The following is a 12,305-nucleotide window of genomic DNA, read 5'->3' as shown; positions in this document are numbered from 1 at the left end:
CCTTTCGGCACCCATCTGCCTCGCCATTCTAAGAAAGCACTTTGCACCCACAAAGTGTAAGGTCGTGGACGTGCAGTCACTGAACGCGCCAATCCAGGGAGAGATACTGGAAGTTGTGGAGCGTTTTACGTATCTTGGAAGTTGTATTAGTTCTCGTTGTAGTGTCAAGGATGAAGTCAGTGCACGAACCTGCAAGGTCGCGATTGCTACTTTGATACACCTATGGTCTTAGAGTGATGTATCCCTGAATCTCAAGGGACGTGCGTATCAAGCTACAGTGCGGGCTGTTTTGTTGTATGGCTGTGAAAGTTGGCCTATTCGAGGAGCGGAACTAAGATGTCTTCAGGTGTTCGACAATCGTTGTCTCATAACCATAGCTCGTGTGGGTTGATGTCGGCGTATTCGTAACAAGGCAATTAGAGAGCGCGTTTTCGGTTGTGCAACGGGTACGTCCATTAAAGAATGTGTCCCTCACCAGAAGCTGCGTTGGTTGGGATATGTGTTGCGTGTGCCTAGCCATCGTATGCCAAAAAGCCTGCTGTTTTCCATGCCCAACTCAGTGGCGTAAGCAGAGATGTGGCCAGCCCTTGACTTGGCAGAGGGGTATGAAGGAGATTACGAACCTCTTGGGTGCTACTCGCCTTTTCAGGATGGGGATCGCGTGATCTCCACTGCGCCTAGTTGGAGACACTACAATATATGGCTGCCAACCGATGTCAGTGACGTTCTTGTTGTCAGTTTCTATCCATATTGTTTGAGTGAATATCTGGAGGTGGAGGTACCTCGGAATGATTGTGGCAAGCTAGCACTAAGTCCCTTCCCTGTCCACTTTTATTCTTTTCTTTACAATAAGACCTTCAAATAAATCATGGTTGTACTGCAGTGAAGCACACTGATCTCATGCTGTTGCTGATGATGATGATGATGACTACCAGGTTGTGCCAGCCTAGAAAAGAGCAGTTGAGATGCAGAGGTAGGCTTCGACCCATGGACCTTCTGGTCAGTAATTTTGTGCCCCAACCACTGGGCTGTCTCGGCTCTATTATTCATCTATATAAATGAATAAATAGACTTAAGACCATCAAGTGAACAAATGAAAAGGTTGGTTGATAGAAGAATTCAATATTGGGTTACTGAATGCATTTTGAGAGCATGCACGTCCAAACGCTTAATCGGGCCATCTGAAAGGAAGGTAACAGCACGAACGCCACTAATATTGACCAGCCGCCATTTCTTACAGCACTTCCAGTAAAAAGCATGGGTAGCCGGACCACGTCGACAATATCCAACCCTTCGTAATCGCTTCCGCACCCTTTTGCAAAGTCAGACGTTATCCCCACCAGCTTGAAGGTCTCGGCAGACAATGCTGAAGGCGCCTATCTGTTTTCAGAGGCCATTTTTCGTGACCACACGACACAGCTCTTACTGTGGTCTGATAAACCCGACCATTACGACCCAGGAATATGCCTATCTGATGTTGTAAGTGACCAATTGGCAGTCGTGGTTCGGGTCTTCGAATTCATCAAATTGATCAAACACACTTCAACCAGAGCTAACACAACTACTGAGGTACGTAAAATTCTCCAGTACTTCTCTTTGAATTGCAAGCGGCATGTTCGGAGACTGCGCACTGTCAAGCATGACTTTGCACTTTGTAAGTGCAGCGTACGTGCGGAAAGAGGGTGTGATGGTGGATAGTTAATTTAATGATGCTTGCACTTGGCGTTCGTCTTCAAAGACGAGGATAACGCCGTCTACGCAGTCCAATTAAATTCAATTTATCAGATATAAACCCTGTACCATAGGCACATAGGTTCCAGCTGCTACAGCTTCGATCATCAGAAAACAGGAGAGTGTGGAACATACAGCCAAGCTTGGAGGCAATGGCACACCCGGTTAGTTCGGGAACTGGATAGGTACGCTTTCAAGTCGATAGCTTTGATGCGCCAGCGCCATTGACTGCGCAGTTGGGCCATTTCTGACAATGTCAACCATCGGTGAGTTGAGTCCCGGGGTCTCCATCCAGGAAGGCGACAGTTGCCGACCCAACTAAGTTTACTGGTTGGTGTTTTCGTACTTTGTTGCCAGGTCATACATATACACTGTCCACTTCTCGGTCGCTTCCGATCAGCATAGTGGTGGACAAAATAATCTCTGTGAGGCAGATGTTCTTCTGGCATGCGGAATACGTGTCCTAACCGGCGTAACCTATGGAACGTGAGTAACTCATCCGTCACAGGGGAATTCATTCTTCCTATAACCATCTGGCGTTTCTCAGCATTACCAACCTGATGTTCCCATCAGACGTGATGAATGCTTCGGAGACACCGATGGCCAAACACTGACATCTTCCGTATGTCGTCTGCGCGTAGGGGCCACGTTTCTGATCCATAAAGTAGTATGGATCGTACCATCGCAGTGTAAACCCTTCTTTTGACAGACAAACTGACGTGACGTTGGCGCCATAGGTGTCGGAGGTCAGCAACATTTGCCCTGGCCTTTCTGATTTGAGGAAAAGTCTCATCTTCAGGCAGTCCACCGGAATTTATACAGCTGTCCAGGTAAACAAATGTACCTACTACATCAACTGGCTCGCCTGCAAGTATGAGGTTTTTTAGCCACATTTTACACATTGCGGGTATGAAATGCATACCAAACAATGAGGCGGAGTTGTTTAGGTTATTTAACATCGTTTGCATTTGGTAAGGATCTGAACTAAGGAGAATCAAGGACATTAATGGCTGCAACGTGGATCAGAACTTTTGAGGTCAGTAAGTGATTGTTTTTTTCTGGGCGAAGGTTTAGGCACAGAATAGTGGCTCGGGGGTTGACAGATGGAATTGATTGTACTGCATTGTACGATTGGTGGGGAGGAAGTCTGGGAGAAGGCTGGTGAGCGAAGAGCCGAAAGGGCAAATGATATTTCTTAGTTTCCCAGGCTGTAGAGGGGAGCTAACTTGAGGTACCCATCTTGAGTGACTCAAAAAAGGTTTAGGCACAGAATAGTGGCTCGGGGGTTGACAGATGGAATTGATTGTACTGCATTGTACGATTGGTGGGGAGGAAGTCTGGGAGAAGGCTGGTGAGCGAAGAGCCGAAAGGGCAAATGATATTTCTTAGTTTCCCAGGCTGTAGAGGGGAGCTAACTTGAGGTACCCATCTTGAGCCTTTGACTCAAAAGTCTGACCCACAAGAGAGTGGGAGGATGTCGGGTTTGGTTCGGAGGCCCTGCCACTAGCCTCTGACTCGAGAGTCTGAAACGCGAGACAGCAGTTTTTTTTAGATCCTGCACCTGCGTCACCTGTGGCGTAGGCCTGACATCAGCTTCTCTGTCAAGGGTCGAGTTTACAATGCTGCGGTGCGCTCTATATTACTATATGGATCTGAAACCTGGCCGCTGCGTGCTAAGGACGTCAGAAGACTTTCAGTGTTTGACCATCGTTGTCTTTGGAGCATCTGGTGGGAACACCGATCGGAAATTCTGAAGTACATCAAATGGTTTTTGGGATAAATAACTCACCCTCGATAGATGAGCTGATAACACTGCATAGGTTGCGTTGGCTTGACCACGTGTTGCGTATGCCAGTCAACCGACTTCCTCGAGGGGCACAACCATGTGAAGGGTGGAAGCGAGTCAGAGGCGGTCAAACGATGACTTGGCAGCAAAGTATGAAAGCCATTACCAGCAAAATCAGCCGCGCTAGTCATTACCATCTTCCTGGATGGGGATCCCGAGACGGGCCACGTAAATGGTTAGAAGTCAGGCATGGCCCAGTGGCGCCCTCAATGGTGCTCGTGCATGCAAGCTATTGTTTTCAATGCATAGCTACCTTCCCAATTCCCCCACCTGACAGCCCACTGACAGCGCTGGATTTATGCTGTAATTTATCATCTCCCGCCGACAATGCGCAGCTACCTACCCCCTCCCTAAATCATCGGTGAATAAAACTGTGGCAGCTACAACCACTGTACGACGAGTACGACAGCTAACAATGATGGTGATGAATATGATGGGGGATCCTGCTCGTAATCCTCATGGTTGTACGGCAGTGAAACATCGGTGTTGAACACTGATGTCATGCTTTCGATGATGATGATGCTCGGGATCAATGACTCAATAGTCTGACCCACTTGTCTGCAGGGGGCTGGCCTGGCCAGGGAGTAAGGCATTACTGCCTCACTCCTAGTGCATCTGTGCACATTAGATGCCTTTTGAGCAGCACCAGATTCTTTGGTTTCGAAAGTATTTCGACTGTATTTTATAACGCGTCGGTGGTCATGGTCAACCGTCGGGCGATCGGAGTGTGCATGTTTTCTGACCCGTCCTTGGGGGAAGACGGCATCGCTACTTCCAGAATTAGGGACATACTAGTCGCCTGAGATGAACGCCTTACTGCCTTCACACTCCTGTGGCAGAGAACAGTACGGCTACACTACTCCGACAGTATACAACTACGGCAGATGTTCACCATTGTCTGTGCTATTCTCATCCAATGCAAGACGGCCATGAAACTCTCTTTGATCAGCGCGATGGTTGCTTACGAGTTTATGTCACCGCCAACTTCAATGATGTCTACCTCGTTACTAGAGGAAAACCTTCAGGTTGTTAGAGTACACAGTGACCTCTCGCTTGCAGGATGATGCAGACATACAACACCGACATCCATCCAGGCAGGATGTTCTTTCGCTCGACGAGTCACGACCATCTTTTTGGCTACTGGTGGCTGCCACTTCCGAATACACAGTCGGAAATGAAAAAAATCGACTCAGTCATCAACTTATCAATGCCATCAGGTCAAGCGGTGTGACCTGTTAGAGGTTTTCTGTCAATGAGAAGTCTTAGAGAATAAACGGAACGAAGGAATAGGTGTGAGAGTGGAAGAGTTAGTGGTAACATGAGTCTGCCCGCAGGCCATGCTCAGTAAGGACGGTAAAGGTGACCTGAATGATGACATCACGCAACGGCTGATACGACATCCGGCCGTTTCTGGTTGTTACATATGCGCGAAAGCTGGGATTCTGTCAGGGTGCTCACACGTAGACAGGAGGACGATTGGGTTGAATCAAAGCTTTCAACTCAAGTCTGGTAATAGGCCTAAGATTAACTCAACAGCCCGATTTCAAGGAACACGGCACTACACTTGTTCTACTCATAAGCTGGAGGGCCAGGAGCCTGTTATACCTCTGTTCATTCACCAACCTTGTAAGAGAGCCTTCGTGAATACTACGTCGGCGCCGTGTGATATAGCTCAATTAGTCACTGCTTTAGCAATAAGGTCTAGTGTCTTGGCGATAAAGCATCAGGCCCTTAGGGCCTAACAACTTACGGCTTAAAAACTCTACTAAAGTGTGGAGTCTTTCCTAATGTTACCCACTTCCATCCAACTTAGACCGCTCAAAGTGTTAGCGCAACTCGTGCACAGACATGCTGTGGTCTGCTACTTTTCGCCACATACATAACTCCTAAAAGGGCGCCTCTAGCGCCGTTTTGCCAGATTCATAAATCCGTTCGGTAACTCTCGAACGCTGGACATGCGTGACGCTGAAACATTCGACCAGTGGTGCAGGTGACAGCTACAGTGTTATCGAACAACGCGGCAGTTCATTTGAATCAAGTCAAGCATAGCGCACGAATCCTTGTCGTCATTGGTGCATGAACTGGTGCTTTGGATCCACGGAAACGGAATCTTTTTGTTCAAAAGTATTGGTGGACGATTTTCCGGTCACCCCCTGAGCAGGTTACCAACAATGGAAAAATGATGTTGGGTGATGATGGGTGGGTACCATCTGGGTGGTCCAGATGGTACACGCACTGACACGCTTCCGCTTATGAGTGGGATATCGTCTCTGTTTTGTCCAGAGTTATGATCTAAGGTTGGTTCATTAGCCACCCGTTGATGGTTTGAAATCACACTCTTCCTTCGATAGATAACTAATCGGGGCGAAGTGGCTCAGTGGTTAGAGCGCGAATTTACTGACCGGAAATTCCATGGTTCGAGCCCGACCTCTGCAACTCGATTTCCCCTGTCTAGGCTCGGGCAAACCTGGAAGTATCCCAGCTCGTGCTTCCTTTGGTTGGCATGACAGCTAGGCACCGAAAGGGTGTTACATCTGAACAACAACATAACTAATCTCCCATCGGTCTGGTTTTGTCGCTAGATACCCGCCCCAACCATCAATTTTACTGTACCTGTGGCGTATAGTTCTGTTAAACAGGACCCGTCTCAATACTGTACCCTACATCAATACTCCGAAGTGAGTACGCGCAGGCGTACTCCCAATACCCCCGCCAGACGATGCTTAGATGTTTATGACACTATTGGCAGCTCCGAAACTAAATATTTTGCTGGACATTTCCCACCTTTTTCCATGGGATGTGATCATCCGTGGACGGAAAAGCGTTTTTTCATCCAGCTTATTAAATTCTTAGATCAACAATTCTCAGGTACTTGCAGATCGACGAAACACAGCCTCTCTTCTTTGTAGCCGTGGTCTCGACTGGCGTTCTCCATAGAGTGTCAGTGCTATTCTCTCTCGTTTTATTTTGGGAAACCAGTTGCCCCTTCCAATTGATCATACCCGTCGCCATTCACTCTACCGGCACAACCAAACTCCTTTCACTTCTCTTCATCTTCACGAGTAGATAGGTACTTGATATCACAATTATGTTTTTACTCACTGTCTTTATCATGTTTCATCCTTTTGCAGACATTCTGTTGGCTTCCGTGCTTCAACCTTTTCGTCTGACCGAAAATACCACTTTCCTCCCTAGGTACACCAGTACAAACCCACTATGCGTCTAATCAAAGCAACAATGAACCAAACAAGGATGCTACTGCTGACTAGTTAAACAACTCAAAACAATTTAGGGGGAATCATTGCGTATGAAATTTGCGAATGTCTGACTTAAGTTCATCCTGACAAGTCATGTGAAAAGACCTAACAATTCAGGTGTGGCATATGAAAGCCGTAAATCACTGAATAATTAAGAGGGCAACCCTATTCATCGTCATGATGACCGATTCTCTTTTAATGAGAATTTTTCTCACGATAATGCGATTTTTATCGATTCCTTCTCCTTTCTCTCTGAAGAAGAATGGCTGTACGAACCATTGTTAACATACCACGAATGTTTGTCATAATTATAGCTGTTCGTTTAATGCTTGGCCGCTTGATCACAGTTTGGATATTCTCGTTTCAGCTCCTCAAATGTTAGAAGGCGGATGGTATTTTAACCAGATCAAGGGAACATGCGAAGAAATAAGTGACGGTGTGTGCATAAATTCGCTAAATCTTACTGACATTTATTCTGCTAGCCGATATTATCTCCTGTGTCGAGTATGACAAGTCCGGTGAGTTCCTCGCAACTGGAGACCGGGGTGGTCGCATCGTCATTTTTCAGAGAGACCAAAAAGTGAGTCGCTCTCTTGATCTCTGTCTGTCCAATCAGTTTTCTCCTTGCCTGATGGTTCTTTCTGTTAACATCTGAGATGGGTCAGTGGTTAAAGTGCGATTTTACCGACAAGAAGGTCCGTGGCTTGAATCGAGCATCTGCCTCTCGGCTCTCCCTATTCAGGCCTGGGCAATCTGGCAGTATCTCAGACCTCGCGCTTCCTACACCGAAAGGGTGTTACAGCTGAACGATCACTATTTCTTTAGTATTTATTATTATCTCACTGCTACTTACAGATTGCAACGCTCTCGAGTTTCCTGCAAGTGGTTAGGTGATTATCACCACCAAAATTCACCATAGTTTTTTCATGGATGTATTGTACCTTTACTTTATGAGAAGGGAAAATAATTTGGACAGTTTTGCTTGTTTTCCTTAGGACATTCGTCAGATTTTGTAATTTCTGAAAATTTATTTGTCAAATCGACCCTTAATTAGGGTGGCAGGTATAGTGGCATACCTTTGTATACAGATTGAGGTTTGTCCTCAACTATTAGCAGGAGGTTGACACGAGGATCCTTAATATCGAAACGCAAAGCAAGAATAACGAAAATTGAGGTATCATATGGCCTTTCAGACCTATATAGGAACCACTGAAAAGTCATTGGTGGCATCGTACCATCAATTTCTCGGTCTTGGTGATCACGTATCAACTCTGGAGTATACAAACACTAAAATTGTGCCACAGACGAAAAGTCTGCGTTAAAAAATTTCTTGACTTATCCACAAATACTCGCCTCTCTGCGACTGGCCTCTGTGTTAGGATCAGCCTGCTGTCTGCGATTATTCCCCCCAATCCTGCCTCCAGCAATCAACAGATGGATTGTCTGAATCCCGAAACAATCAACATCAGACTCGACAGCGGCCATCCATGTGAAAGGGACCAAGGAGAAGGCCCTCTTCTCGACTTTGTCTTCCGGCTTGTGAAGAGCATATTCCACTCAATGTTTTTACCGTTGGAGGTACACAAAGGGTTGTGTTGGTTCACAGCCTGATTTTTATTCTGTGCGCTGAATCATACTGTAGTTGAAGCACGGCTTTTATGGCATTGTTAATCATGTTGTCGACTTTGCTTCTCGGCTGACCATTATGCAGAATGAGAGCTCTGGTGCATTTCAAGAATTCACTGGTTTTCGTGGCGGAGTCTCCCAACATTGGTGATGTTTCTGTTTGACCGCAATGATTTGGTTTTGGCCGTATCAGTCTCCAAACCGTTTATGACGTACAGATTGTTACGGTCGAGTGTTGTCAATACTATCATCAAGAAGGGCATCATCGGTGTCGGTCAAATATCCATGACGTTCGTTACCTCCAGTCCAGAGCTTTTTCTGTTATTTATGGAATAGCTGGACGTTCTTGTCGAATTCTGGTGCGCAGAATGGATTCGCCGTACAATCGGAATCGGACTTTGGTTGTTGATTACTATTACCTCATGGGACGCACCAATGATCAGCTTTGCGCTGCACAGCGCATCTCGTTCTACTGAATCTAAGGGTGCAAGAAAGTATACAAAAAGGGTGCCCTTAGTTATTTGAAAAGGAGGCAATGTTACATTATTCGCCGCTAAATAGATACTTAATGAATGCTGCCCGCACCAGGATGTAACCTTCCTTGACTAGGACGAGTGCGTGTATGCCTTCCAGATTCAAAGGTTCAGTAGAAGCCAGGTGAGAATGTCTTTGAACTGACATCACAATAGTTCTCGCCTAATATTTTTTGACTTTCTTGGGAAATGTGTACTGCAGTAATCCGAGAATAGGCCTGTTTTTCGAAGTGGGTGAAGTCGTTATCGAAAGATGGTGAGCTGGGTGTTTGAGTGATGAAGCAATTGGTCTAAGTGTTCCATCGATCATCAGACTATCTGTTTAGGTCTAGACCAAGCTCAATTGAGTTGCTCAGTAAAAGCTGCGGCCCGTGATGTTTTCATAAGGCATTCCATATCAAATTTGGAAGCTTTTCGAAATCGCCAGCATTTCACGTGTCGTTCGCCATCTCCGTCCAGCAACGGCTGCGGTCAGCCCGAGCTGAGCTAGCTGTAAGCGGTGATGATTCTTTATTGTGGGATGCCGTGGAGAATGCAGCGGAGTGCATGAGGTATTCTCATATCCTCATCTCACCGTTTTATCCTCCTTCTTCAGGGCTTCGTGGTCTTTTGTTTTGACATCCGACCAATTAATGTTTGCGGCACGGCACTTCTGTTTCTGTCGTCTTTATCCAATTATCCTTACCAACTTTACTGCTTCCTCGAAATCTAACGATGTTTGAGACGGCGTTCGGTTGTTTTAAGTATGGCTTTTGACGATAACACACGGGGTTTTGACTTGGCTAACTGTGAAACAGTATTAGTGGTTAGTAATGCCTGGGGATACACAGGGATACACAACGACAGGAATCAGGGCGTTTCGAACTTTTCAGACCAAGACACATTAAAATGAGCTCGTATGGGAGTCGATTTGAACTCGCTATTTGTTGCCTGGTTTGTAGTCATCAGTGTGAAAACTTTCACGCGATCGCTTGCTGCTAAATCAGTTGATAAATAATACTGTGCGTGAGTGCCTGTTAGTCGGTTTCCAGGTTGGCGTCGTGTGATAGTGTTGATTTTGTGATGCACTTTACCCTGCTGATAAAAAATTTTGCCCCCTCGTAAAGGTGGCATCTTGGCAATGTGGTGCGCTTCGCATGAACAAGCTTTTCAAGTCAGTAGTTTGCTGTTCATATCACCACCCACTCTTCTGACCACGTTCGAATTCAACCGTTGAATAACCTTACACCTAGTACCCCCCGAGAGGTTTGGCGTTGACAAGAAAACATCAAGCATTGGTCCACTTGGATTAATTACAAGTTGTCAGAACTATTTCTACCCTTGTTCTCCCTTTTTGTATCCGATTTCCTAATGCACTTGGATTAACTGTGTTAGCGGAAGTGCGACACCAAACGCAGACTGACGTTTCCCCCCTTCTCTCGATTGAAGTGCGACACCAAACGCAGACTGACGTTTCCCCCCTCTCTCTCGATTTGTAGCAAGAAAGTCCCTTTCGTGTCAGTCACACCGTCTACTGCACGTTTGTCAGTCATGAACCAGAATTCGACTACTTGAAGTCCCTGGAAATTGAAGAAAAGATCAATAAAATCCGATGGCTTCCCCGACCCAATCATGCCCGTCATCTGCTATCCACCAATGGTACTGCCATATTTTTCCGTTTTATTGTTCAGCTTATAGCTCTGACCTGAGGATTATGTGCACACCGACTCGCTATTTAGCCTAAGTGAAAGACTTGAACTGTAGTAACGCTGTGAAATTGTAGTCTTACTACTGGGCTATGCTGTGTATATTCTTATCCAGTCACCGGTTGCTGAACTGAGCTGCATTTCTCAATATCTCGCCATCCTGCAAAAGAGTGATTTCAGGCTTTTATTCACAAAATGCGTCATGTTTTTTCCTTCAAAGCAGTCTTTGCTGATCGCAGAAGGGCATGGTACCAAGTTCGGTATCGTTGGCCACCGCTAAGACTCGTCAAATGTACCAGATGCAGATAGATGGCCACTACCAATGTTTTTCACCGTGTACCAGTATTATGGGTCAGGCTTAGTTCTAGCTATTTTTACTGCCTGCATGCTATTTTTTTAGAACCTATTTGAAACTAACATTTTAAAGCGCAGAAGCGATTGTAGATCTATTTCAAAGAAAAATCACCCAGCATTAAGCTTGAGAACTTTTCCGTGTCCGCGATTGTCTGCATCGAACGCGTTCTCCACCTCAGTCTGACTAATTGGGTGGATGGTTAAATTAATTCACTGATGGCGATTCCCAGTCGCAGTACTCGGTAGTGACGCACGGTTAGTTCACACCACGGTACACTGACTTCGACTTCGAACTTGTTAAGACGATACAAAGTTTGGCAATACGTGGGTATCCCTCACAAAACATGAAGAGGCGTTACATAGACGGAACACTGAGTTTTTGTGCGTGCTGACTGGATATCGTTCCACCGTGGTTTGTGCGGTGGAAAATTCGTCCGAACTAATGGAATCATGTATTCGGCGAACGTTCCGGAAATCGGGGAGCTAGCAAACATTACGTAGTCATAAGTTTGTCGTTGTGTATGCGTGCTCATACGTGTGTCTCTGGTGTTGCTTCCACCCTCAGACACGCTTGTGTAGCTGACTTTAATCTGGCCAAAGTCTGAAACTGTTTCGTGTGAATGGAAACTAGGTTGTTTGCATCCGGTTCTCGTCTGATCAATGGAGCCCGATCGATCGTACTGTATCTTGTTTGTTTCTGGTTAATTTATGTTGCATCTCCAAGTCCGCATACGATTCGATGAACACATAGAAACTGACTGTCCGTATACTGCTGATATGCTTTTTGCTATGTATTTTGTGCTGCTGAAAGACAAGACCATCAAGTTATGGCGAATCACTGAACGTCACAAACGCGCAACTGGTTACAATCTGACTCAGGAGCAGAATCATATGGATGCTTCGTTCGATGAACCACAAATCAGTCCCCAAACGACCCGATTTGCCCGCCCCGATGATCTCAGGGTACCTCACTTTGAGGAGATCGAACCCACAGTGGAGGCGTTCCCCAGACGAATATTTGCCAATGCTCATGCCTACTTGATCAACTCCCTGTCAGTCAATTCCGATCAAGAAACCTTTTTGTCAGCCGATGATCTGCGAATCAATCTATGGAATCTGCAGATTACCGATCAGTCATTCAGTATCCTTTGGTTTCGTGTTTCTTCCTTTTTCACTTGTATAATACCCAAGAGATCTGGAACGTGCTAACAGACCTTTTGATCTAAGGTCGTTGTAAGGACAAGGGGGATGCCATACTGATATATAAGATCGG

The 12,305-nt window shown here is 46.0% G+C and overlaps 1 protein-coding gene across 1 annotated transcript in view; it reads left to right on the top strand.

Moving 5' to 3' along the window:
* Nucleotides 1-7,149: 7,149 nt before the first annotated feature.
* Nucleotides 7,150-12,305, top strand: part of T265_10138 (hypothetical protein) — a gene marked incomplete at both ends in the record, with an annotated part of 20,965 nt that continues 15,809 nt past the window's right edge. Inside the window, 4 exons of the mRNA XM_009176417.1 lie at nt 7,150-7,270; nt 7,317-7,414; nt 10,472-10,631; nt 11,757-12,173. Of these exons, the coding sequence (XP_009174681.1) occupies nt 7,210-7,270; nt 7,317-7,414; nt 10,472-10,631; nt 11,757-12,173 (736 nt within the window). The remainder of the gene's footprint in view (nt 7,271-7,316; nt 7,415-10,471; nt 10,632-11,756; nt 12,174-12,305) is intronic.

Source organism: Opisthorchis viverrini (genome assembly GCF_000715545.1).
Source record: "Opisthorchis viverrini unplaced genomic scaffold opera_v5_337, whole genome shotgun sequence".
In the NCBI taxonomy this organism is placed as follows: domain Eukaryota; kingdom Metazoa; phylum Platyhelminthes; class Trematoda; order Opisthorchiida; family Opisthorchiidae; genus Opisthorchis; species Opisthorchis viverrini.
This window is presented reverse-complemented; position numbering and strand designations above follow the sequence as displayed.